Source organism: Gopherus flavomarginatus, chromosome 16 (assembly GCF_025201925.1).
Source record: "Gopherus flavomarginatus isolate rGopFla2 chromosome 16, rGopFla2.mat.asm, whole genome shotgun sequence".
NCBI classification, from domain to species: Eukaryota; Metazoa; Chordata; order Testudines; family Testudinidae; genus Gopherus; species Gopherus flavomarginatus.
The window spans coordinates 2,685,505-2,711,817 of record NC_066632.1 but is presented as its reverse complement, the minus strand read 5'-3'; the positions used below and the strand labels follow the sequence as shown (position 1 = coordinate 2,711,817).

General features: G+C 62.7%; 1 protein-coding gene across 3 annotated transcripts; it reads left to right on the top strand.

Moving 5' to 3' along the window:
* The first annotated feature begins 2,459 nt into the window (after nt 1-2,459).
* ZSWIM4 (zinc finger SWIM-type containing 4) lies at nt 2,460-25,921 on the top strand. 3 transcript variants are annotated; one of them, XM_050925130.1, is made up of 15 exons: nt 2,977-3,038; nt 4,597-4,778; nt 6,586-6,787; nt 15,856-16,212; nt 16,702-16,850; nt 17,219-17,369; nt 17,496-17,675; nt 17,977-18,291; nt 18,572-18,709; nt 18,968-19,231; nt 19,498-19,633; nt 20,713-20,870; nt 22,129-22,292; nt 22,733-22,814; nt 23,205-25,921. In XM_050925130.1, exons 2-15 carry the CDS (start codon nt 4,758-4,760, stop codon nt 24,068-24,070), a joined length of 3,183 nt encoding a protein of 1,060 aa, XP_050781087.1. In that variant the 5' UTR covers nt 2,977-3,038; nt 4,597-4,757; the 3' UTR covers nt 24,071-25,921. The 3 variants fall into 3 exon arrangements, with proteins under 3 accessions (XP_050781088.1, XP_050781085.1, XP_050781087.1); XM_050925131.1 differs by lacking the exons at nt 2,977-3,038; nt 4,597-4,778 and adding an exon at nt 2,460-2,481; XM_050925128.1 differs by lacking the exon at nt 4,597-4,778 and having other exon boundaries at nt 2,873-3,038.
* Nucleotides 25,922-26,313: the final 392 nt, after the last annotated feature.

The following is a 26,313-nucleotide window of genomic DNA, read 5'->3' as shown; positions in this document are numbered from 1 at the left end:
GGGCTTGAGTAAGTCACATCTCTGCTGTACCTCAGTTTCCCCATCTACAAAAGGAGATAATGATACTGGCCTTTCCTACAAAGCAGGAAGATCTGGTGAGAAGCCACCTCTTGTTAGGTCAGGGATCCCTATCTGCTATAACCTCCCCTGGCAAGATATGGAAAGGATGGGATAACCAAAACCTGTACCCAGCTGAACCCCCAATTGTTACCCCCACGACAGAGCATGGCATGGAATGGGCTCTATGTACCCTCTCTCCAGGAAGTAGCAGCACTCAGATGTCCTGTGCACGGAATGGTGCCTCTAACTCTGCCTCAGACACCGCCCAATATAAAGTGTGTTGCCCCTAAGGGGAAAGGCTACCTGGGCTTCCAAAACTCATTCCGAGTTTCCCCAAGTTTCTGCCCTATGCCAGCAGAATCACAAAGAGCCTCCTCTTGTCTGAAACCTACTGAAATGCAGCCACCTCTAGGGAGGTGAGGCGACAGCGGATAGTAACAGAGAAAGGGGCGGGGGACACTCGAGCCATAGGCTCTGGATATTATCCATCCCTCCCCAGCAGTCCTGTAAAATTAACCGGAGCCCTTTTGAGTTCTTCCACAGGGGAAGGGGATTTGCATGCATCGCTCTGGTTTGCATGGGATGGGAGACAGATGGGAACGTGCTGCCCTGGGGTGGGAGGTACGTGCTCCTGGGTGGAACCTGCACACGGGGTGGGTGATCTGCTTGCAGCAGGAGGAATAGGAGAGGTGCTGAGCTAGAAGTGGGAACCGCAGCAGGAGGATCCCGCTGGGGCCGAGGGATCCCCTAGTCCGGAAGATGAAGTAGGAGGACGAAGAGCCAGGGGGATGTCCATGGTGTGGGGCATGCGGGAGGAGGAGAAACTGGGGGCGGGGTCCCTGGGCTGCGAGACGCCGGGGGGGGGGAGAGCTAGGGGGGTCCCTGGGCTGCGAGACGCCGGGGGGGGGGAGAGCTAGGGGGGTCCCTGGGCTGCGAGACGCCGGGGGGGGGGGGAGAGCTAGGGGGGTCCCTGGGCTGCGAGACGCCGGGGGGGGGGAGAGCTAGGGGGGTCCCTGGGCTGCGAGACGCCGGGGGGGGGGAGAGCTAGGGGGGTCCCTGGGCTGCGAGACGCCGGGGGGGGGGAGAGCTAGGGGGGTCCCTGGGCTGCGAGACGCCGGGGGGGGGGAGAGCTAGGGGGGTCCCTGGGCTGCGAGACGCCGGGGGGGGGGAGAGCTAGGGGGGTCCCTGGGCTGCGAGACGCCGGGGGGGGGGGAGAGCTAGGGGGGTCCCTGGGCTGCGAGACGCCGGGGGGGGGGGGAGAGCTAGGGGGGTCCCTGGGCTGCGAGACGCCGGGGGGGGGGGGAGAGCTAGGGGGGTCCCTGGGCTGCGAGACGCCGGGGGGGGGGGGGAGAGCTAGGGGGGTCCCTGGGCTGCGAGACGCCGGGGGGGGGGGGAGAGCTAGGGGGGTCCCTGGGCTGCGAGACGCCGGGGGGGGGGGGGAGAGCTAGGGGGGTCCCTGGGCTGCGAGACGCCGGGGGGGGGGGGAGAGCTAGGGGGGTCCCTGGGCTGCGAGACGCCGGGGGGGGGGGAGAGCTAGGGGGGTCCCTGGGCTGCGAGACGCCGGGGGGGGGGGAGAGCTAGGGGGGTCCCTGGGCTGCGAGACGCCGGGGGGGGGGGAGAGCTAGGGGGGTCCCTGGGCTGCGAGACGCCGGGGGGGGGGGAGAGCTAGGGGGGTCCCTGGGCTGCGAGACGCCGGGGGGGGGGGGAGAGCTAGGGGGGGTCCCTGGGCTGCGAGACGCCGGGGGGGGGGGGAGAGCTAGGGGGGTCCCTGGGCTGCGAGACGCCGGGGGGGGGGGAGAGCTAGGGGGGTCCCTGGGCTGCGAGACGCCGGGGGGGGGGGGAGAGCTAGGGGGGTCCCTGGGCTGCGAGACGCCGGGGGGGGGGGGAGAGCTAGGGGGGTCCCTGGGCTGCGAGACGCCGGGGGGGGGGGGAGAGCTAGGGGGGTCCCTGGGCTGCGAGACGCCGGGGGGGGGGGGAGAGCTAGGGGGGTCCCTGGGCTGGGAGACGCCGGGGGGGGGGAGAGCTAGGGGGGGTCCCTGGGCTGGGAGACGCCGGGGGGGGGGGGAGAGCTAGGGGGGTCCCTGGGCTGGGAGACGCCGGGGGGGGGGGAGAGCTAGGGGGGTCCCTGGGCTGGGAGACGCCGGGGGGGGGGGAGAGCTAGGGGGGTCCCTGGGCTGGGAGACGCCGGGGGGGGGGGGGAGAGCTAGGGGGGTCCCTGGGCTGGGAGACGCCGGGGGGGGGAGAGTTAGCCTGGGGGGGTCCCTGGAAGGGACTGATAGATAAAGGGGGAGGAGCTGGGGGGGTACCTGGGCGGGGAGGGGGCGGAACCTGCTTCCTGAGTCCTGGGCCGGAACCCACCGCAACCTCCCGCTTGCTACATTTGTTGCCATATCCAGCCTCTTTCGAATGTTGTGAATGAAGGTTCTTCGGCCACGCCCACCTTCCCCATATATGGGCACCACCTCCCGGTCCCGCGCTCTCTGATTGGTGGACCTCCCGCCCTGATTGACGGCTCTCTCCAGACTTCCCACGTGGGGGAGGGGGCCCAGCCACTGATTGACAGCGGGGACAGCCATGGGCAAGCGGGGGCTGCCGCCCGGCGGCCAATGGGGGCCAGGCAAGGGGAGGGGAAGCCGGGGATCAAGCAGCCGTCGAGCTCATTGTTGTGGAGCTTCTTAAAGGGGCCGCATCGCGGGGCTGGAGGAAGCGGCGGGGGATCTGCGCGGCGAGAGCGGCTCGGCCCGAGGGAGACCTCGTCCCCCCAGCCCCCCGCCTACGGGAGCCGCCGAGCTCGGGACCCGGGGATCGAGCCCATGGAGCACCCGGCCGCCAAGCGGCGCTGCGGCCCCCCCGGCGGCGGGCGGGGGCCCGAGGGGCCCGGGCCCGGGGCCGCCGCGGAGGGCGGAGAAGGCGGCAGGGCCGAGACGCTGCTGGATCTCAGCGCCAAGAGGGTGGCGGAGACGTGGGCCTTCGAGCAGGTGAGGGGGCCGGCCCCGGCGGGGATCCCCGGCCCGCCACGTGTCCCCGGGGCGGTCCCCTGGGGGTGTCCTCCCGTGTCAGCCCTCCTGGGGGAGCCCCCCTTCCTCCCCCACCGTGTCTGCCCTCCTGGGGGAGCCCGGGGAGCCCCCCTTCCTCCCCCCACCGTGTCAGCCCTCCTGGGGGAGCCCCCCTTCCTCCCCCCACCGTGTCAGCCCTCCTGGGGGAGCCCCCCGTGTCTGCCCTCCTGGGGGTACCCTAGTCTCCACCCATTTTTCTATCCCTTATTCCCCCCCATGTCCTGTCACCCCCTGGCTTCTGAGGGCTGCCCCTATAACCCACCGGGGCATTTTCCCCAGTCTCGTCCCTTGGGGTGGCTCTGCCTGATTCTCTTCCCCAGCCCCTGGTCCCTTCTCGCACTGTCGTGGGATGCTCCTACAGCAGGTGTCAGCCATTGGGGCAACCCCCCTACTGACCTTCTCACCCTCTGTGCCAGCAGCAGCCCCCGCACCCCGCTGGCTGAGCAGCCTCTTGCCACCCACGCCTCCTCCCCTGCCCCAAAGCGGGTGCCTGCTTGCGGGCAGGGTGATACTGCTTGGGGTCAGAGGAAGTGGTTACTCACACCCAGGACAGACCAGCCCTCTTTAAATTGCTGGGTGGCTCTTTGACCTCCTTTTGGGGTGACGGGGAATCCTGGCCCAGCCCCTCCTCCGGCTTCCCCAGCTTGGCTGCCCCAGTGGGGAGCACTGGTGGGGAGGGGCCTGTTCGTCTATTGGGGAGGATGGCAGCTGAGCAAAGGGGAGTTTCAGGGGTTGCCTCTGGAACTGGAGGCAATGACCCAGGAGGCCCCTGCATGCCCTGGATTCCTGAGTTCGAGCTGGGTACCAGGGAAATTATGTGCAGAGAGCGAGAGCTGGGAACAGATGGGCGCCCCATCGCTTGGGACTTCTAAACTAGTCCGGGCAAAACCCTGGAGACGTGACCCCGGAGGGAGCCTTGGCAAGCGGCTGGGCAGGGGGGTGGGGACCAGACTTGGGGTGTGTCTCCCTGCTTGTCTGAATGTGGGCCTGACTCCCCCCACCCTCGAAACCAGTGTTTAACCCACCTTTCTCCACCCCCACCCCCGAGAATCCAGGCTGCTGGGACGATTCTCTCCCAGGGAAGGGATTTGGTTTCGGTCAGGCTGGGAAACTTGTCAAATGGGAGTCTCCTGTCATGACACCCCTCCCCGAGATGAATGAACCCTTCCCCGCTAGCCCCCGCCACCAGGACATGCTGAGGCTTCATGCTCTGGAACATGTGAGAGAGGTGGCTTTAAAAAGGGCAGCTTCCTTTCATCCAAGGATCAGCCCCAGAGACTCATTTAGCAGGGGGCTGACAGGACCTGCTAAAAATAAAGACTGCTTAGACCTCAGCTGTGTTCTTGGTGCTGCCTGGCTTTACCCTTCTGCTGGAGAGGGGCTGTGCTGAGGGCCTGCTGTAAAGACCCACAAGTGGGTGAGATTTTGCCCTGCAGAGAATTGGTCCCTCCAATGCTTAGATCATCCGTTTTTGTCCTAGGTGCCATGTCATGCCCTTCCCCGTTGCTGGATGAGGGGCTGAAGGTGGCGAGGGGCTGGTTGCAGAGATAGAGAGAGATCCTGGGGTCAGAGAACGTCAGCACTGGGATGGCCCTGGAAAGGCGTGATCCTTTTTTTTGGACGCTGAGGGTCCAACTGTAAATGAAGAGTCCACACCTCACTGTGAGATCCTAAATGTGCCTCTTGCCCCATTCCTCCTAGCCCAGACCCAGGTGGCCCGCCCAGCTTGGGGGCTGCATGCTGAGGGAGAAGAAAGTGGTTAGTGCGTGAGCCAAGAGCCAGGTTCAGTTCCTTGCTCTGCCACTGATGCCCTTGCTGGGAAAAAGTTCCAGCACTGCTCTGTGCCTCGGTTTCCCCTCTGTTTCTTGGAGGTTCTAGCTCTGCCCTGTCTCACAGGGGAGGGGTGAGGATAAATACAGTAAAGATTGCGAGGCCCTCACATAAAATAGACACCCCCTTCCTCAGGGTGTATTTCACACCTTGCGTATCCGTGCTGGTGTCTAATGAATCTGTTGGGGCTCTTTCTGTCTGTGTGATGGCCCGGATGCTCCCCAGTTCTGTAACACAGTTTATTTTTAAGTGGCAAGCACTTTCTTGTTCAAGTCTCTGCTTTTAACACTGGCTGGCTCCTTGTTTGCGGGGGCCACTCAGCTGAATCCAGCCTCCCGCTGCCCCCTCCTCCCAGTCACCAATTGCTCCGCTTTGAGGGGGTTGACAGAGGAAAACATGCAAACAAGGGCGGCCTGTTTTTTTCTGTGGTGAAACTGACAGTGGTTTTTTTTTTTTTCTCTTTGCTCTGAGCCCCTGCGTCATGGAGACCTAAATCTGCCTTTTTGAACCTCATCTGTAATTAATTTCTGACCCCCTGACATTTCCCTGGTGGGGGGAAATAGACCTCAGGCAGTACTTGAAAATAACACACTCTGGGGCTTTAATGTAATTGCATAGCCCAGCCTTCCAATTTACGGATGGAGGGCTAGTCACAAGGAGCCCTGATCCTGCACCTCTCGCTTGGGGGAAGCTCCCAGGAGCTTTGCCTGTTCAAGGGCAACAGGATCACCTAAAAAATATGTAGGATTGGGCCCACAGTGAGAAACGAGCTCATTGATCACGAGTGGGTTGAGTCTAGGGGCTGTGTGAGCGGCATACTGGACCCAGCCTCACCCTGTGTGGCCTCAGACAAGTTACTGCCCCACTCTGCGGTTCTGTTTTCCTCCTCTGTGAAGAGGGGGGGCATGATCCTTCCCTTGTGTGTCTGTTGTGTTGTGTGGGGCAGGCAGGGCCCTTCAGCCTGGGGCTGTGCAGTGCCGGGGGCGGTGGGGCGCTGGCGTCAGCCCGGCTATGAGAACGCAGGTCAGACTGGAAAATCTCACCAAGAGGAAACTGACTCGTTGCTGAGGTGCTGTTTCATTCCCTGGCCTGGTGTGTCTCCAGGGCCTGGGTTGTTGTCATGGTCCTTGCTCCCCACACACCTTGTCTCTGTTCCCCTTTGAGTCTTCCAAGCCAGCAGAGCCACGGTGGCCGTTTTTAGCCAGCGGCCACTGGGTTGGGCTTGTAGTGATGGGGAGCATTCCACAGGATCTATGAGTTGTCCCCTGCTCTAGCCACTAGACCCCACTTCCCTCCCATCATGCTCTAGGGAGAATGCTTCAGAGATGCCCCATGTGCACCTCGCTCTGGAGGGCGTCTAGGAACAGCAGCTGAGCTGCCTCCCTGCTCAACCAAACTGGCTCCCCAAGGGGGCATCTCATCAGCCTTGGCTCCCAGGTGCAGGCTCATCCTAGCTAGCGGCTGGGCCGGGCCAGTGACTGAAACATCCTTGCTACTCTGGTGCCACTTGGAAGATTGTTGGCCTATAAGTTTCCACAGGCCTTTGCCTGCCTAGGGCAGGAAGAGCTCGAGTCGCTGGCTGAGACCAGGTGGGTAACTGATGCTGTGTCCCTTCCTCCCCTGGCCCTGTGCGCTGCAGGTGGAGGAGCGATTCTCCCGCGTCCCGGAGCCTGTGCAGAAGCGGATTGTGTTCTGGTCCTTCCCACGCAGCGAGCGTGAGATCTGCATGTACTCGTCCCTTGGCTGCCACCCTCCCGAAGGCGAGCGAGACTCCCGGGTGCCTTTCAACCGTGGCTTGCACCTGCTGCAATCAGGGGCTGTTGACCGGGTGCTGCAAGTGGGTGAGTGTCACCTGCTGGGGGCTTGGGAGCGGGGCATGGTGGGGGCCGGGACAGAGGGCAGTTGGGGCTGGCAAAAGTTACTGCATAGGTAGATCCTCGCTGCGAGGGCATCAGCAGGGAACCCCTCAGTCCCCCGGCTGCGCCTGCCTGAGAGAGAGGAATTGGCACAGGATTGGGACTGGAGTTTCACTGCCTGGCTCTGCCACAGACTCCTTGGGCAAGTCGCTGCGTCTCTCTGGGCCTCAGGTTCCCCAGATCTAAAACAGGGGCGATCCTTCCTCTGTTGTCTCCATTTAGCTGTCGCTCTGCGTCTGTGCAGCCTGTGCTAGCTGGAGGGGGGAGGATCTGTGTGGTGCCTGGCATGAGGGGCCTGGATCGTGGTTGTGGAGTGCCCCTGTGTGGCATGTGGCATGACAGGGGTCCCCAGTCATGGACAGGGGGCTCCATGAGGCACCCAGAACGACAGGGACCCCCACGTCAGGAGTGTCTGTGCAGCACCCAGAACAGGTCCCTAATTGTGATCAAGGATTGTGAGTGTGCAGCACCTGGTACAACAGGGACCCCAATCAGTCGGGGGGCGAGGGGGATGGGACTCTGAGGCTGATCACTCCGCTAAACCCAGGGTTGTGAGTTCAATCCTTGAGGGGGCGATTTGGGGATTGATCCTGCTTTGTGCAGAGGGTTGGATTAGATGATCTCCTGAGGTCCCTTCCAACCCTGATATTCTATGATTCCCATTCCTGGGGTTTGTGACATGGACAATTGCTGCCCTAAGAACCAGGCTGAATCTCAGCTGCTGAGATGGGACAGGCCCACACCCTGGGATCCAGACCTCTTCCCCCAGCTGGTATTGCTCTCTGGGACCCGTTCCCCAGGGCTGGGTCCCGTCCCGCTTGCAGCATCCCCCAGCCCTTTGCTGTCCCAACACTAGCACCTTCAGATCAGCAGCGGCCAGGCCCCTGGGAGAAGCCCCATGTCCTGTGGACCCACCACTCCCTGTCTCTAGTGTGGTGCGTCAGGTTGTCTTCCTGGTCCTGGCTGCTTAGCCCAAAATACTTGGCTTTGCCTGTGTCTGAGCTCTCCCCATTCGACTCTATCCTGCCCCCAAAGGGCTGTTCCAGGTGCTACAGGAGAAACTGTAGGCAGCTGAGGGTTGGGGGGTCTGTGTGTCTGCGCTAGCAACTCCTCAACCAACTTCCAGGGCTTCCCGTCCCCATCTCAGTTAGGAAACAAAAGTCTGTTTGTCTCTTTCAAACGTGGTTCCAGTTGGGGCCGGTGTTGTGTGAAATCAGGTTCTTCTCCCTGACACTGGTGAAAACTACGATCCCCTTCGCCCCAGTGGGGAAAATAACCTCAAATATTTCCCCTTGCCCCAGGGAAGTGCCTGGAAATAAACTCTCCAAACTGGCTGAGGGGAGGTCTAGTACAGACAAGCGTACCCGCAACATGGCTTTGCCTTGTGTGTGTTGAAAATCAGACACTCCTGTGGGTGGACTTGAAATTTGCTCCTCACTGGATCTGAGGGTCTGAAAATGCTCAACAGAGTCCCATTGTTGTACAAGTGGGTGCCCTCAGGGGTTCCTGCAGTGAGAGACCCATGGACATAAGGGGCTCTGTCTTGCTCTGACGTCTCTTGCTGGAGGGTTGCGTGCCACAAGGCCGCAAGCTTTCGCCCTCCCCCGCCCCCCCCCCCGTTGTTGTCCCAGAAGTAACTCCATGGAATGAGGACACAGCAGCATCTCCAGCACCCAGCTTTGCAAATTCAGCTCCCGGGAAGGTGTCGGGTCTGGCACTCGCTTGGCTATTTCACGCCAGCGGCCCTCTGATAGGGAAAGGCCCAGGCAATCCTGGGAATTAAGGCCTTGTGAGCCTGTATGTGCAGCTGCGTGCAGGGAGCCGGCTCCAGGTTTCACTCCCGACACTGCTTTGTATTAGGGCCCGATTGTGTGTCCAGCATCTCTGAGCTACTAATGGAAAGGCCGATTTATTTGATAGGCGTCATACATGCGGGAATGCAGTATGGGAGGTGCTGAATGGGGTGGCAGTGTGACCTTATGGCTAGAGCATTGGATGGGGATGCAGGAGCCCTGGGTTCTGTTCCCAGTTCTGCCGTTGGCCTGCTGGGTGACAAAGGGCAAGTCAGGTCCTGGCTCCGTGCCTCAGTTTCCCCACATGTTAAGCAGGGATATAATTCCGACCTTGTTCGTGAAGTGCTTTGAGACATACTGCTGAGGGTCACTGAACTGGGGGTTTGTTGTTCGCAGCGGCAGAAACACAGGCTGATACAGCCACCTTGGCAGAGGATCCATTTCCAACCCCTGGTTGTGATTGTGTGGACCGGTCCTAGCCATGTCTCTGGGCTGTGCTCCAGCCCTGATCTGCTCAGATGGGCCCTGTCGCTATTACAGAGCTGTGTCTTGGAAGCCATGTGGAGCCAGCTACCTGGATGCAGCTGGACCTGCAGGGCTCACATGCCCTTCATCACCAGCTCTTCTGAATGCGGCCCGTGCCTGCCTTCAAGGCAGGATTGCTGATGTGAAATATCCAGGTGGAGGCCAGACCCAGCACCTTCTCCACTAGCTGAATTTGCAAAGCTGAGGCCAGAGCCCTCCTGCCTGTCTCTAAGATGCTGCTGTGTCCTCGTTCTGCAGAGTTACTGCTGGGGCCAATGGGGTAGCTTAAGCTCATGTGTTCTTGGTGTAAAAGCTCACAGAGGGAAGGAAAGATGCTAGCAGATGTCTGAGCTGAAGAGTGTTTGGCTGCAGGGACTCTGTCTTGCAGCATGAGATCAAGGGGACACTGGTTAAATGAAAATGCATCTTCTTCCAAACTGCTCGAAGGAACGACTGTCTGACAATTGTGTTAGCCTGTGGAACCCCTGGCCACTGGATGGCAGCGGGGCTGAGAATTTAGTAAGGGTCAGAGGGATTGGATGTTTTACATGGGTAACAACGCTAGCTGCAGTTACTGCTCGCAGCCATCTAGGAAGGGATGGACCACCTCTTTCTTCTGAGTAGAAGAGTATCGGCTACACTACCGTGTAAACCTGGGCTCTGACTCTCCGCGTTGGGCCCAGGACACATCAGTCTGACTCTGTTCAGGCACCGGTCCCGAGACCCTGCTGTGGGGGGGTCGGGGGTTCTCAGCCCAAGCCCTGCTGTGGCTCTGGTCCGAGCCCTGTCATTTCGCAGTGTGGACTCAGGGGAAGGTGCAGACTTCAGGCAGAAGATGGTGCAGCGCAGAGGCGTCAGCGCCACCAGGGTCCAGCCGTTGTAAACCCAGGCTTACGCTGCAGTGTGGATGCCCTGGGGGAGGCCTCATGTGGGGGCAGGTTATCCCTCAGGGGGCTGCTTCTGTGCCCAGAAGCAGAGGGAGGTGGACAGCTGGGTCTCTGCCTTGATCCGGGCAGGCAGTCCCTGTTCCCCTTCGAACTCCAGAGCCTCCCCAGCGTCCAGGCCCTGGGAAGTCAGCTCCTCGAGCTCTTGGCCCTTTGCCGCCCGAGCAGGCTGGTGACGCCCCAGGCAGCGTCGGCTCAGTGCCTAGCGGTTCCTAGAGCAGCTGGGTTAGAAACACGTCCGCGCTGGGGCTGGCGCAGCTGCCAGGCCACCCAGGAGCTCGTTCTCGGGGTGATAAATGCAGGCCCAGTTTGGGGTGGGGCCGGGCACTCTTGGAGGTGCAGAGGGATGAGCGGCTCCCCTTTGGGGAACGGTGGCCGATTTCCAAGGGGATACTGAGCTGCGGAGATGGGAAGTGGGCTGGAGAGCCGGGGAGGGGTTGTGCGTTTGGGGGAGGGGGAGGACTAACCTCAGTCGACTGCTTGCCCCCAGCCCCTCTGCCCCAGAGCTCCCGTGGGTGCTGGGGATTTCTGGGCGTGCTGTCCTGGAATGGGGGGAGCAGCCCCTGCGTGCTCACCTCATGTGAGGGGGGTGGGCAGAGCCCATGGGGTGAAAGTTAGAACTCGGCTTGTCCTGCTCCCCTGCTCCAAGCCGGACGCAGGGCAGCTTTGAGTGCGCCTGGAGCCGAGATGCAACTCCCACCGCTGACCTGACGCCGTGTCTGGAGTGGAACTAGAGGCAGCTTGGCCCAGGCACCAGGCTGGGAGTCAGGACGCCGGGGTTCTTTTCCTGGCTCTGCCATGTGAGCTTGGGCACATCCCTGCCCCGTGCCTCAGTTCCCCTCCCACCCTGTGTCTTTTTGGACTGTGAGCTCTTCAAGGCAGGGACTCGCTGTCTTTGCAGCACCTGACACAATGGGGCCCCAGTCTTGACTAGGGCCACCGTAATATCCCTAATAGTCACTGAAATCAGCCTGGTTGTAGCTGTTTGGCTGGCTCCTACGGCCAGGGCTGTGTATTTCTAACCCTCTTCGTGCTCCCTGGATTGTAATGCTCCCCCCGCCCCGGAGATCTCAGAGCAGGTGCCGTGGCATTTACTGTGTTTGAAACACAATCCAGTGTCCAGGGTCACAGGCTCAGGGGGAGTGAGACATTTAATGGAGTTTCCGTCTTCAGGCTGGAAGCTTGTCGGGTCTGTTTCTCTATTTCGTCTCTAAGGACCCCACCATCTAAATCTCACCTGTCTCTGAGATGCAGCCGCTTCTAGGGTGGAGAGCTGGGAGCGGGAGGAGGATCTTACCCAAACCGCATGAGAGCGGCCATCTCAGTGCAACTGCCCGTCTGAATCCAGCTCGAACGCTGGGGTTCACGCCGCCCTCTTTGAGGAAGGAACGTTGTTAGCGGGTTCTTGCTGGTGGAGCCGAGGGCTCTGAGGGCCAGTGGGGATTGCTGAACAGATCTGGAAAGTTTGCCATTTGTCTATATAATGGCGGTGGTTAGAGGCAGCTGCCTCTGGGATGGGACGCAGGGGCTGTTTGTACCGGGATCCCCCCCACCCGGCACTGAAATGCAGCAGCTGTGTACAAGCCACACCTCTGTTTAAGACAGGAAGTGAAGAATCCTGCATCCCAGTGAAGGTTATAAGCTTGTGGTTTCTGGTTCTCTGTGCTAGGGATCTGGGTGCTGCAGCCCCCCTCTCCCCACGCCTTAGTGAGAGACGGTCCCTGCCCCACAGAGCTCTCACTCCCAGTAGAGGATTGATTATTAGCCTGTCCTTGTAGATTGGGGGGAGGGGGGAAACTGAGGCACAGATTGACACTGACTTGCTGGACAACACCCAGAGTCTAGCAGAGCTGGGAACCGAGCATGGATCTCCCTGAGCCCAGCTCCTTCACCACCACCCCACCCGGCCTTCCGATCCAGCCACGCGGGACCCCAGCCCAGGACTGTGGGTGGTGTCTCTCTCCAGGGTGGGTGGGTGAAGTGCCTGGATTTCTCTCTGGCCTGGGGTGTGACGGGTCCCCTCTGGACTGTGGGGACTGCAGCCGGGCTGAAGCACAGTCCCTGGGTGGTAACTGTGTCTGTCTACTCCCCGCAGTCTCAGTCAGGGGAGGGTGGCCTGGGTGGTTTCTGTGTCCCGGCACCCACCCTTCCCACTGCCTGTTCCTCTTCCTGGTTCTAGCCCCTCCCGTGTGTGCCACTGGCTCCAGTCCAGCCTGAGGCGTGCGGGGACATGAGCCGGCAGCCATGGGTTCCACCCCCAGCTGCGCCACCGTGAGTCACCAGCTGGCCCTGGGCCAGTCTCGGTCAGACGTCAGCACCTGCCACCCGTGCCTGCCGCGGACTGGTTCCATCAGGGTGTCTGTGTCACCCCCTCCCATCTCCCCAATACCCGTCTCACCCGTGTGATTCACCGCGGTGCTGGGTGTGTGCCACGCGGGCTGACCTCCCCTGCCCCGTCCCCCGGACAAGCCAGCGCTCGTCAGCCCAGCCTCCCGGGGATTCACCCGCAAACACCTGCTCCTGGCCGGGGGGGGGGAGGGGGGCTGCAGGTGACCCGGGGAGGGGAATGGCTTTTAATGACTTGAAACTGCGAAAGGGCCCTGCCAAAAGAGGGAACAAATGCCGAGAAGGAGCCCGGGCTGGCGGGGACAGACTGAGAACGGCCAGGGCAGTGCAAGGATGTTTTGTGTCCTAGGCAAAACTTCCACCTTGCGCCCTCCCCCCCAGCGCCCCCACCCTGAGGCCTCCCCTCCACGGCAGCTCCCCCCCTCCGCCCTGAGGCACCCCCCTTGAAGCAGCTCACCCCTGCCCCACCTCCTCCCTGAGCATGCCGGGGCTGCTTCACTTCTCCCGCCTCCCAGGCTTGCCGCGCCAATCGGCTTAGGTACCGCAAGCCTGGGAGGCAGGAGAAATGAAGCAGCCCCGGTGTGCTCGGGGAGGAGGCGGAGCAGGGGTGAGCTGGGGCGGGGAGTTCCCCTGCGTGCCACCCCCCCCTTACTTGCTGCAGGTGGCCCTCCCCGCACTCCTCTGCCCCAGCTCCCTCCACCTAAATGCCGGTGGCGACCAGGGTGGCTGAAGATCCAGCCACCGCGGTCGCTGCCAAAGAAAATGGTGCCCCCCGAATGCCAGCGGGCAGTCGCCTAAATGGTTGCCCCGGCCCTGAGAGTGGCTAAGGCACAAAACGAGTTATCGGGCGAGGGACACGAGCCGCAATACCAAGAGATTCCTTAAAAGCAGCAGGAGCAAAAGAAAGGCGAAGGAAAGAGCCGGGCCACTATTCAGCAGGGCCAGAGAGCCCATCGCTGGTGACCTCAGGAAGGCTGAGGCGTTTAGAGCCTGTTTGGCTTCAGTCATTGCTACAGCGGTTAATGGCGAGCGGGGGCTCAGCACCGTTCATACTAACACGAAAGGCGCAAGGAGACTTGGCGCAATTAGCTGTGTGCAAGTCGGCAGGGCCCGGTGCATTCGTCCTGGGGACTTGCAGAACTAGCTGAAGCAATGTCACCCCTTGGAGAGCTCCTGGAGGCCCGGTGAGGGCCCAGAGGACCCGAGCCGGGCAGTCATGTCTCTTAAAAAGGGGAAGGAGGAGGCCTGGGAACCTGGGACCAGTCAGCCTGACCCTGATAGCAGGAAAGATACTGCAACAAACAAACAGTTGATAAGAGGTGGCCAGCATCTGTCAAGGGCAGACCACGCTAATGGCCTCCTTTGACCGTGTTCCTGGCCTGGGGGGTGGGGTGGGGTGATTCTATGCAGGCTTTTGGCCCAGGCCCACGTGACGCTCTCTTGAGCAGACGTGGGGGATGTGGTCTAGATGGAATTACGATAAGGTGGGGGCACAGCGGCTTGAATGACTGTACTCAGGCTGGTTTGGCCTCCAGCGGGGAGGACGTATCTGGTGGGGTCCCACAGGGCTGTGTCCTGGGTCCAGCACCATTGGCCGGTTTCGTTAATGACGCGGATGAGGGAGGGGACGCTGATGAAATCTGCGGATGGTGGCGAGGGGCGGGTCGTGCTTTGGAGGCAGGATTCGAATTCAGGATGGTGACGACAGATCAGAGAATGGGTCTGAAATCAGCAAGATGCACTTCAGTAAAAAGAGGAAAACCCTGCGCTGAGGACGGAAAAAGCAAAAGGCTCAGCTCCAAGACGGGGCCAGCGCCGGCCCCAGGGGGTGCAGGGCCCGGGACAGGGGTGCAGAGTTTCTAATCTGCCAGGGGGTCCTTCCCCTCCCCCGGCTCTGCCCAGGCCCCACCCCAAGTCAACCCCTTTCCCAAGGCCTCACCCTGCCTCTTCCCCACCAAGTTCTGCCCCCTCCCCCAAGTGCTCTGTGCCCTGTCTTCTCCCCCCTGCTCCCCCAGCGCTTCCTGCTGCCACGAAACAGCTGGCAGGGGGTAGGCACAGAGGGGGAGACACTGACTGGCAGGCCCCACTGGTGGCAGGAGGCCCTGTGGGGAGGGGGATGTTCTGGTAGGGGGGCTCCTCTTTGCCCTCCCCCACTCGCCTGCCTGCTGCTTGCCTCCCCATTCACCTCCTCACCCCGCCTGCCTGCTTCCCCCCTCACCTTCCTGCCACCACTTCATGATTTTATAGAAGCGCGGGGAGGCCCCCCAAAGTGCGGGGCCCAGGGCGATCTCCCCAATTTGCCGTACCCAAGGGGTGGCTCTGAAGGGGGAAATAAAGGACCTGAGGTGATAGTGGTTCACAAATTGAATATGGGCCCCACAATGGTGCACAACGTGGGGTGAGGTCCAAGGCGGGGGGTGTGTCTGGCCTGGGAGGTTGGTGCTGGGGGGACCGCCCTGGCGGGAAGAGGTGGGGCAGTTGGGGAGAGTCCGGAGGAGAGCGTTGGCCTGCGAGGAAAGGGGAGAAAATGGGGCCCGGAGGAATTGCCGGCGTGGATTTGTCAGGTGCCCTGGAGCTCCTGGCCTCCTGCAGGCTGGAAGTCGGTTACCAGAGGACGGGGAGGGATTGTTCTCCGCAGCCGCTGGAGGCAGGACAGGAAGCCCTGAGCTTCACCTGCAGCAGGGGAGATTTTGGCTGGATATTAGGGGAACCGTCTAACTCTCAGGGCCAGGCGTCCCGGAGGGCTGCGGGATCCCCATCCCTGGAGGGTTTCAGAGCCAGTCGAGGTTTCCTTGGCCCTGCCTCGGCGCAGGGGGTGGGAGGTGGTGACCTCATGGGGCGGCTTCCCGACCGACCTGGTGATTCTGTGCCAGAGAAGCTGAGGGGGGAGCCCGGGGCCGACTCCTTGGCAGCACCTAGAGACCTCAGCTGAGACTGGGGCCTTCGCTGGGCCAAGCGCTGCACAGATTCCCCATGGCAGCTCCACGGGGACGACTCCCTGGCAGCACCTAGAGACCTCAGCTGGGATCGGGACCCCCTGTTAGGCCAGGCCCTGTGCAGGCTCCAACCGAGATCGGGGGCCCCACTGTGCTGGGTGCAGCCTAGACACACGGGGAGAGATGGGCTCTCCCCCAGAGAGCTCCCAGTCTCCATAGACAATGGGCAGGAGGTGTCTAGTGGTTAGAGCAGGGGGTATGGGACACATAACTCCTGGTTTCTACCCCTGGCTCTGGAAGGGGAGTGGGGTCTAGTGGTTAGAGCAGGGGTCTGGGACCATAAGTCCTGGGTTCTACCCCCGGCTCTGGGAGGAGAGTGGGGTCTAGTGGCTGGAGCAGGGGACCACTTCCCCCCTTCCCACAGCAACCCTGTCCCCTCCTGTCCCCAGGCTTCCACCTGAGTGGGACAGTGACGGAGCCGGCTGGCCCCAGCGAGCCAGAGCCGAGCTTCCTCGTCTCCATCAGCTTTGACCGTTGCAAGATCACGTCGGTGAGCTGCGCCTGCGACAACCGGGACATCTTCTACTGCGCCCACGTGGTGGCACTGTCGCTCTACCGCATCCGCAACGCCCGGCAGGTGGAGCTGCGCCTGCCCATCTCCGAGACTCTCTCCCAGATGAACCGCGACCAGCTGCAGAAGTTCGTCCAGTACCTGATCAGCGCCCACCACACCGAGGTGCTGCCCACTGCCCAGCGGCTGGCCGATGAGATCCTTCTGCTGGGCTCTGAGATCAACCGCGTGCACGGTACGGAGGGAGCGCCTTCCATTGGCTACGGAGTAGGGGGACCCCTGGGTCGCTCTTGGCTCTGGGATCCGCCTTTCATTGGCTACAGAGTGAGGGGACCCCTGGGTCGCTCTTGGCTCTGGGATCTGCCTTCCATTGGCTACGGAGTGGGGGGACCCCTGGGTTGCTCTAGGCCTTGGGATTTGCCTCCCATTGGCTACAGAGTGGGGGGACCCCTGGGTCGCTCTCGGCCTTGGGATCCACCTCCCATTGGCTACAGAGTGGGGGGACCTCGGGTTGCTGTAGAATCGGATCTGCCTCCCCCCACCCATTGGCTGCTGGGTGGGGCCCCTAAATTGCTCTAGAGCCTAGGCCCTGCCCCTGGTTGGCTGCAGAGCAGGGGCCTCTGTCATGCCCTCCCCCACCCCTGTGCCCAAGAGGGGAGGTGGAGTCCCAGGGGAGCAAGAGGTTCTGTCCTGCTGACTTTGTGTGTGTCCCCCCCACCTCCAGGCGCCCCAGACCCCACGGCTGGCGCCAGCATCGAGGACGCCAATTGCTGGCACCTGGATGAAGAGCAGATCCAAGAGCAGGTCAGGCAGCTCCTGTCCAGCGGCGGGTACTATGGAGCCAGCAAGCAGCTGCAGTCCATGTTCAACAAGGTAACTCGTGCCCCGCCCCCCCGTGCCCCCCTCCAAGGGTCCCCAGCCTCAGCAGGGCCACAACCTCCCTGCCCCCGGCCTGGCTGTGTCCTCTCCCTTCCGCCCCCCAAGTTGGGGTCCTGTCTCCTCCATGACTTCCCCCAGAACCGAGGGGGGGGACCACTCTCCCCCAGGCCCCTCTTCCCATGGAGGGGGCACTGCCTGCCCCCTTTTTGCCCTGCAGTGCGGGGGTCTCTGCTGTAGCTAAGGGGGGAGCATCCCTGGCTGGGGGCCTCCTGGCCTCCCCCCTCCCCTCCCCAGGCTCCGGCTCCATCTGCCTCAGGCCATAGAGGTTGCAAGCCCCCCCTGAGTTGCTCCCACCCCCCCAGGTACGCGAGATGCTGCGGATGCGGGACTCCAACGGTGCCCGAATGCTGATCCTGATGACGGAGCAGTTCCTGGAGGACCCGCGCCTGGCCCTGTGGAGGCAGCAGGGAGCCGGCATGACGGACAAGTGCCGGCAGCTGTGGGACGAGCTGGGTAAGGGAGGGAGACGCGTGGACTAGCATCTCCCAGGCTAATCTGCTGATGCCCCTCACTCCCGACCCGCAGCACCTGCAGCCTGGTTTGCCTGATGCCTGTGTCACCCCCTTCTCCCTGCTGCAGGGGCCCTGTGGGTGTGTGTGGTCCTGAACCCCCATTGCAAACCGGAGGAGCGCGCCCCGTGGCTGGCGCTGCTAAAGAAATGGAACAAGCTGGATGTCTGCCCCTTGGAGGAGGGGAACTATTCCTTTGATGTGCCTGGAGCCACCGCGGCCCTGCAGCTCCCCTCAGTCCCCAGCGCAGGTACGGGGGGGGGACACAGAATCTGGGCCCCATGCGGGGGACAGGAGTGGGAACTTGGAGTGGAGATGCAGGGGATAGGCTGGAGGGACCCTTGGGTGGGGATGGATGGAGCTGGGAGCAGGGCAGTGTGGGGAGGGTCTGCTTCCTTCCCATGGCTCACATCTCAGGGGAGCCCCTAGAGGGGAAAGGCCCCGAACCCCATTCCCCACCCCCCTGGGGCTGGATCAGAGCTGGTGCCCCCTAGTGGGGACAGGCTTAGTCTCATGGTGCCCTGCCCTGATTCTGGCTTTCCCCCCCTCAGCCGGCGCCCACCAGACCGTCTTCGGCCGCGCCATCAAGGCCGGGGAGCTGCGCTGGGGCGACTGCCACCTGCAGAAGATCCTCGGCAGCGACTGCTACGGCCTGGGCATGAAGACAGGCGGCGACAAGCTCTGCTTCGACCCCCAGGGCCGCCCGCTCTGGCTGGGCGACCCCTTCCCCACAGCCTGCGCCCGCGTGGATGCCCTGTGCTCCCACGGCTACCCCCGCGAGGCCCTGCGCCTGGCCACCGCCGTGGGCAACACCATGCGCCTGCAGCGCCGCCACCAGCTCGAGAGCTACAAGCAGCAGAAGAAAGGTGGGGGAGGGGCTGGGAGGCAGGATGCCTGGGTTCTATTCCCAGTCCTGGGGGGCGTGGGGGGAAGGTCTAGTGGGTGGAGCCAGCTGGAAGCCAGGATGCCTGGGTTCCTTGCTCTGCTCATGGCCTTGACGTCTAATAGCGGGAGATGGACGTGCCAGCCCCAGCCGGGGGCTCTGGGCTGGGAGGGGCTCCCGTGCAACGAGTGTGGCCGCTCTCAGCTGGGGGGGTTTGGGGGGAACTGAGTCAGCGTCTCATGGGCCTTCCCCCCTCCCCACAGAGATACTGCACAAGGGCAGCACGTCCATCACCAACCTGGAGGGCTGGGTGGGCCACCCCCTGGACCCCATCGGCTGCCTGTGCCGGACCCTCCTGGAGCCCTGCCGCACGGACCAGGAGGGGTTGTCGCTCTATCCAGGTATGGGGTGGGATGTGACATGCTCTGTGACTGGGGGGGAGGATGGGGCAGGATGTACCACGCTCTGTGACGGGAGGGTTGCAAGCAGAGATCCTGGTGACCCCCCCCTTGGCAATGGGGAGGGGGCGTGCTGGCACAGACTAGAGGGTCTGCATCGGTGTCTGTACTCCTGGGTCAGTCCAGGGCTCCCATCTCCTCCTGCACCGGAGGGGGAGGGGGCATACCGCCCTTGGCTGACCTCCACCCCCCCGTTTGCAGATGCAGCGGTGGATGGGAAGAAGAAGGTGCTGTACCAGCACGTGCCCGTCCCCTCCAGCCCCGGCTCGGGTGAGTCGTACCTGGCGCTGGCACTGGAGGTGGCGCTGGCGGGGCTGGGGCAGCAGCGGGCCATGCCCGAGGGGCTCTACGCCCAGGACAAGGTGGTGCGGAGCGAGGAGCAGCTCATCGCCCTGCTGGACGAGATGGAGCCGGACGAGAGGCTGGTGCAGGTGCTCCGCAAGCAGGCGGCACTGCTGCTGGAAGGTACCGGGCAGGGCAGGGCCTGCAGCACCCTGGGGGGCTGGGATCCAGGGCCCCGTCGCCGGCTAGGGAGGGATCCTGCCCTCCCTGCTCCAAGTTGGGGGCAACCTGCGAGGAGAGGGGCTCGGCTCCATCAGGAGGCTGCCCCTCGAGGCAGGCTGTGCTGTGATTGGCTGATGCGCTGCCCAGCTGTGCTCTGGGATTCCAGTGGGGCGGGGCAGGGTGCTCAGCCCAGCCAGCCCCTCACCCTGGCGTCTGTCCCCTGCCAGGCGGCCCGTTCAGCGGCTTCGGGGAGGTGGTGTTCCGGGAGAGTGTGCCCATGCACACCTTCGCCCGCTACCTCTTCTCCGCCCTGCTGCCCCACGACGCCGACCTGGCCTATCGCCTGGCACTGAGAGCCATGAGGTATGTACCCGAGGGGGCTCTGCCCACCAGCTGGGCCTGGCATCAGCTGCCTAACCGGGCTGCCCCACTCCCTGCCTTGGTGGTCATCCCCCATCCTGCAGCGCAGCCTGGGTACCCCCAGCCGCTCCCCCCCCTGCCCCAGCTCTCCAAGCCACCTCCCTGCCTGCCCTGCAGCGCAGCCTGGGTACCCCCAGCCGCTCCCCCCCACCCCAGCTCTCTGAGGCACCTTCCCCCTTCCCCTGCAGCGCAGCCTGGGTACCCCCAGCTGCTTCCCCCCCTCCAGCTCTCTGAGCCACATCCCCCCCCCCCCCCGCCCTGCAGCGCAGCCTGGGTACCCCCAGCTGCTGCCCCCCCCCGCACCCATGTTGCGCAGCTATTCCTCCCCTGCCCTCTCTGGGTCTGAGATCCTGCCTCCCCCCAAACTGCTCCTAGAGGCCTGAGGAGAGCCCAGGCAGTGGCTGCAATGGGTACCCCCCCCCAAACCCCATGCCTGTGAGCCACCCAGCAGGGGCACAGGGACATGTGAGGAGGGGCCCATCCACACCCCCACCCCCCACTGAATGAGCCGTACCCCTAGGGGATGTTGAGGGGGGCAATATCAAGTGTGTCTCCCCTCCTGTTGCCTTCGGGACCAGGGAGTGGCTGGGACGCCTGGGTTCTCTCCCTGGCTCGGGGGGCGGGGGGGGTGTCTTGAGGTTAACATAAGAACGGCCAGAATGGGTCAGACCAAAGGTCCATCCAGCCCAGTGTCCTGTCTGCCGACAGTGACCAATGCCAGGTGCCCCAGAGGGAGTGAACCTAACAGGCAATGATCAAGTGATCTCTCTCCTGCCATCCGTCTCCATCCTCTGATGAACAGAGGCTAGGGACACCATTCCTTACCCAGCCTGGCTAATAGCCGTTAACGGACGTAACCTCCATGAATTTATCCGGTTCTCTTAAGCCCTGTTGCAGTCCTGGCCTTCGCTAGCTTAGTGCTGGGGGGACTGGGAGCCAGGACTCCTGGTTCTTTTGCTGCTTGTCCTGCTGAGCCCAGGCTTGGGGGAGCTCCCTTGACCAGCCCCTTCTCCCATCCGCAGGCTCCCTGTGCTGGAGACGGTGATGCCGACCGGGGACATCCTCCACCAGAACCCACTGGACTCCATGATGGCCAATCGCTTTCCCCGCTGGTTCATCCTGGGCCACCTGGAGACGCGCCAGTGCGAGCTGGCATCGGCCATGCTCACCGCAGCCAAAGGTGAAGCCAGATGCTGGGCCAGTGCTTGGAGCACAGGCCTGGGAGCCAGGACTCCTGGGTTCTGCCCCAGCTCCGAGAGGGGAGTGGGGTCTAATCGTCACAGTGCAGAGGGGTAGAATTGGGCACTGGATCTCCAGGGATCTAATCCCTCCTCTGCCACTGACTGAGTGCCCAGGTCAAGTCCCTTGCACGGCCCCATGCTGATCCCATAGGAGGACGAGGAGACCCAGAGCCCTGAGCTTCTGTGATAGACGCTTGTTCCTCTGGGCCAGGCAGGCCCCCCCGCGTCCCCGATCCCCTTCCTGTGGGAAAGGATGTGAGATCTCAGCCTGGGGCTGGATGGGAGCTGGCGCCCCCTAGAGAGGGCAGGCCCCTGCCCCGTTCCCCGTCCCACTCGACCAGTCAGTCCCTGCCCTGGGGCTGTCTGGGAATCTGGCATCCCCCAGAGAGGACAGGCCCCAACCCCATTCCCTGCCTCCCTGGGCCACCCAGTCCGTGCCCTGGGGCTGGCTGGGAATCTGGCATCCCCCAGAGAGGACAGGCCCCAACCCCATTCCCTGCCTCCCTGGGCCACCCAGTCCGTGCCCTGGGGCTGGCTGGGAATCTGGCACCCCCTAGAGGGGAAAGGCCCCTGCCCCATTCCCTGCCCCCCTGGGCCACCCAGTCCGTGCCCTAGGGCTGGCTGGGAATCTGGCACCCCCTAGAGGGGAAAGGCCCCTGCCCCATTCCCTGCCCCCCTGGGCCACCCAGTCCGTGCCCTAGGGCTGGCTGGGAATCTGGCACCCCCTAGAGGGGAAAGGCCCCTGCCCCATTCCCTGCCCCCCTGGGCCACCCAGTCCGTGCCCTAGGGCTGGCTGGGAATCTGGCACCCCCTAGAGGGGAAAGGCCCCTGCCCCATTCCCTGCCCCCCTGGGCCACCCAGTCTGTGCCCTAGGGCTGGCTGGGAATCTGGCACCCCCTAGAGGGGAAAGGCCCCTGCCCCATTCCCCGCGCCCCTGGGCCAGCCAGTCCCCACCCTGCTGCCAGATGGGAACTGGCGCCCCCTACAGCGGGAACTCTTTGTAGTCCCTTCCTGCAGCTCGGGAGCTGGGCCCCTGTGATCGCTGGGAGCTGCAGGCGTCAGCCCCTCTGGGAACCAGGACTGTGGGGGCTTCAGTTGGGCTCCCCTAGTTCCTAGCCCTGCAGCTTTGCAGATCCTCTTCCCCTGGGTGTCCCAGCCACCCCTGGGGCTAATCTCTGCCCCCCATCCCTGGTCTAGGAGACCCCAAGTGGCTGCACACGGTCCTGGGGTCCATCCAGCAGAACATCCACTCCCCTGCCCTCCTGTTCAAACTGGCCCAGGACGCCTGTAAGACTGCGACGCCGGCCAGCGCCTCACCGGACACCACGCTGCTCAACATCTCCCTGGAGCTCGGCCTGCAGGTATGGGGCGGGGGGAACGACGGCTGCGTCCTCACTGGAGGAGCATGAAGATCTTGACAGACCCTATCACTGCGGTCGCTTGACCAGCACTGACATGCAGCCCCCTCTGGGTGGGGTGCAGCAGCTGCTTAACAGCACGCAGTGGGAAGGGTGTGGCAACTAGTGGTGAGAGTGGGGGTGGGCTATGAGTCAGGGCTCCTGGGTTCTGCTCCCAGCTCTACCACAGATTCACTGAGAGACCTTGAGCCAGTTCCTTCCCCCATTGTGCCTCAGTTTCCATTTCCATGCAGTGACTCCTCCCCGTGTGCTCTCAGCCCCTCTGGTGCAAGGCTCTGAGTACACGGCAGCTGTAGATGGGCTCCCCGCTGTGGGGGCTCTGTCTTGTGGGGGCTGTGGTCTGGCCACTGTCACGAGCTGCGTCCCCCCCGCCCCCCCCACAGGTGATGCGGATGACTCTGAATACCATGACGTGGCGCCGGAGGGAGATGGTGCGCTGGCTGGTGAGCTGTGCCACTGAGATTGGTGAGTGGGTTAGCGGGGGGGGGGGGGCAATGGACACCCTCCCCCCGTAGTGATACCCATGAATGGTCCTCAGCCCAGCCGACCCTCCGCCCCATCCCACTTGTCCCCATCCCTCTAACATGGCACCTGGTGCTCCCAGCTCATAACATGGATCTACCAACCCAGCATGGCTGGGAGCCAGGACTCCTGGTTCTCGTCCCTGCCCTGGGAGGGGAGCGGGGTCTAGTGGTGAGAGCAGGGGACCGGTAGGGTCCCCAGACTCCTGGGTTCTCGTCCCGGCTGGAGTTGGGCAAGTTGCTGTCTCTTTGGATGGGGCCGATCCCTGCCCGCTGGGGGGTTGGCGGGCGGGTGGAGACCCGTGAGCTGCATTGACCCCGCCCCTCCCCCCAGGAGTGCAGGCGCTGATGAACATCATGCAGAACTGGTACAGCCTCTTCACCCCCATCGAAGCCACCACCATCGTGGCTGTGACGGGCACCACCCCGGCCACCCTGCTGCGCCTCAACCTGGCCTTCGGGCAGCAGGACGAGCTGTGTGCCCAGGCCCGGGCCGTAGCCCTGCAGTGCGCCATGAAGGACCCGCAGAACTGCTCGCTGCCGGCCCTGACCCTGTGCGAGAAGGACCACGCCGCCTTCGAGGCCGCCTACCAGATCGTGCTGGACTCGGCCGCCGCAGCCGGCATGGGCCACTCCCACCTCTTCACCGTGGCCCGCTACATGGAGCACCGGGGGCTGCCCCTCCGCGCCTACAAACTGGCCACCTTGGCCTTCTCCCACCTCAGCATCGCCTTCAACCAGGACACGCACCCGGCCGTGAACGACGTGCTGTGGGCCTGCTCGCTCAGCCACTCGCTGGGCAAGAACCAGCTCTCGGCCATCGTGCCCCTCATCATCCAGAGCGTGCAGTGCGCCCCCATGCTCTCCGACATCCTGCACCGCTGGAGCCTGCCCCCGCCGGGCCTGGCCGCCCTCTCGGGCCGCCGCCACACCCCCAAGCCCCCCGGCCTGGACAAAGCCCCCCTCTGCCAGCTGCTGGAGGCAGCCATCGCCGCCTACGTCAGCACCACCCACTCCCGCCTCACCCACATCAGCCCCCGGCACTACAGCGAGTTCATCGAGTTCCTGTGCAAGGCCCGCGAGACCTTCCTGCTGGCCCCCGACGGGCACCTGCAGTTCGGCCAGTTCCTCGACAACCTCAAACAGACCTACAAGGGCAAGAAGAAACTCATGCTCCTGGTGCGGGAGCGATTTGGCTAGGGGCCCGGACCACGGGCTGATCCTCCCCTGCCCCCCAGCTTGGATCAGTTGGGGGTCTATGGAGTCAGCGGGGGAACCCCCACATCACTGCCCCTTGAGGGTGGGGCTGGTTTGACAAAAGCCCATCTGACTGGGGGTCCCTGGGCCAGGACCTGGTCAATGGGGTGGGGGGGGGCTCTGTACCGTCTTGAAGGACCCGTTTCTCTCCAGTGTTTAATTGATAGTTGGGGGGGCAGACTCATGGTGGGGTTGTAGGAGTTGCAGATTTCAGTATTACTGCAGGCTGGCTGCGGCTACCGGCTGGCTGCCTTGAAGGATCATCTCTGAGAGCCGAGCCCGGGGCTCGGAGCTGGGCAGAAGCAGCTGGCGGTGGGACCAGCCTGGGTTTGATGGGGAGGGGCTGGGGGCCCGATCCTCGGGCAGAAGGGGCTGGGCCTGGTCTTGGTCTTGGCAGCAGCTGTGAGATGCTTCTGATCTTAGCCAGCCCCCGGGGGGCTCTGCTGGCTTCCTGCTGCTCTTGAGCGAGGTGGGGGATCCGTAATTCTTGGAAATCAGCCCTGTCTCCACCCTGGCTCTCTCTACCATTTTTGCCCATAAATTCCCCTTTGGGAATTTGAACCTGTGACAGCTGAAGCCCCCGCCTGTCCTGGCTCCACCCCGAGAAGGGAGCTGGACCAGCCGTCGTTCAGCTCTGGGAGAGGCTGGGGAGCCCCAGCTGCAGGGCTCGTCTACCCTTGTTTCTAGCCTGGCCGTTCCCCTGCTACCTCCCAAAACCATCTCCAGGAATGGGGGGCTCCGGCCCTGGGCCTGGCCCCTGCAACCTCCAACCTCCGGGGCTGCCTCTCTCCCAGCACGGGGCAGCTGGGCGAGGGGCACAAGCGCCTGCCTGCCAGTCTGGTGTGCCCAGCCCCAAGCCGCAGTCCTGGTGGATTTCCGGCAGTTCTTCAGTTCTTTTCCAGCTGGGGGGGGGGGCTTTCCAGTTGAATATTTAGGGACCAACCCCCCCTCTTATCTCTGGTCCTGTCTTCCCTCCACCCCCAGTATTTCTGCTCTGACCCCTGCAGGGAGGGAAGATGTAGATGAATCCAGGACCCAGTTGCAAGGGGTCGGGGAGCTAAATCGATCCCAGTAAAGAAAGGGGGGGGACCCTGATCCAGCCTGTGTTGCACCCCTGTGGGGATGGGGGTGTGATCTGTTCTGCAGACACCCCCAAGTGAAGGATTCCTAATCTGGCCTTTCCTAGCGCAAGGCTCGGGGGGGCTGGAAGCTTTCCTGGCTTGTAGCAGTGCTCATTTCATACCTCAAGCCTCCCCTTGCTTCAGGCCAGAACAAGACTTAGGAGACTGGAGGGTTTTTGTTTCTTTTTCTACCCTGGTGGGGGGGAGGGTAATTTCTCAATCTCCAGCAGAGGGTGCGCTCCCCCCTCTCCAAAACTCTGTTTTCCTCTGGCTAAATTCTACTCAGGAAAGACGCCCGGGCACGTTACAAACTCGATTCTTGTGAAGATGAGAGAATCTAAAAGAAATTAATATATATGAAGAGAGGGTCTGAAATGACGTGGAGGTGGGGGCTGTTTGACTTTAATGCTCCGTGTCCCTTGAGAGCCGAGGAGGGGCAGCCGCTATTGTTCTGTATTGCACAGCTCTGGTGAGGAGCCCTCCTGCTCTGGTTTGTACTTCCCGGTCATTGTTGGGTTGTTTGTTGGTTTGTTTTGTTTCCCTGCCTATATTACAAAAAAAAAAGAAAAAAAATCCTGTAATTTTGTAATTTTTTTCTATTTATTGAATTGTTTATTGTATTGTATTTTTTGTAAAAGTTTTAACATTAAAAAAATGACTTTTTTGGTTTCTTCTTGGTGCCAGCGGTGGGGGCCGTTGAGTCTTTTCATGGCACGGCCAAGCTGCGGCTGGGGGCAGTGGAGGATGGAGATTTAGAAGAAGGGTTTTCTCTGGCCGGGGGGCCAGGAGGGGGGACGGGATGAATGTGTCACAGGCACAGCCTCTGCTGGGAACAGTGGAGGCCAGGCTGAGCTTAGTCACGGGTGCTGGTTACACTGTGGCTGCCTGGCACAGGGACAAGGATGTGCAGAGGCCTGGGCCCGGTGCAGGGATCACGGGGCAGGGGAGTCCCAGCCTCCATATGAGGCAGGGCTGGTGAAGGAAACTGGGGGGCAAATTCAAAAGTGATCAAAGGAAACACATTTCTCACCAGTGTGGCATTAGCCTGCGGCACCTGCTGCCCCT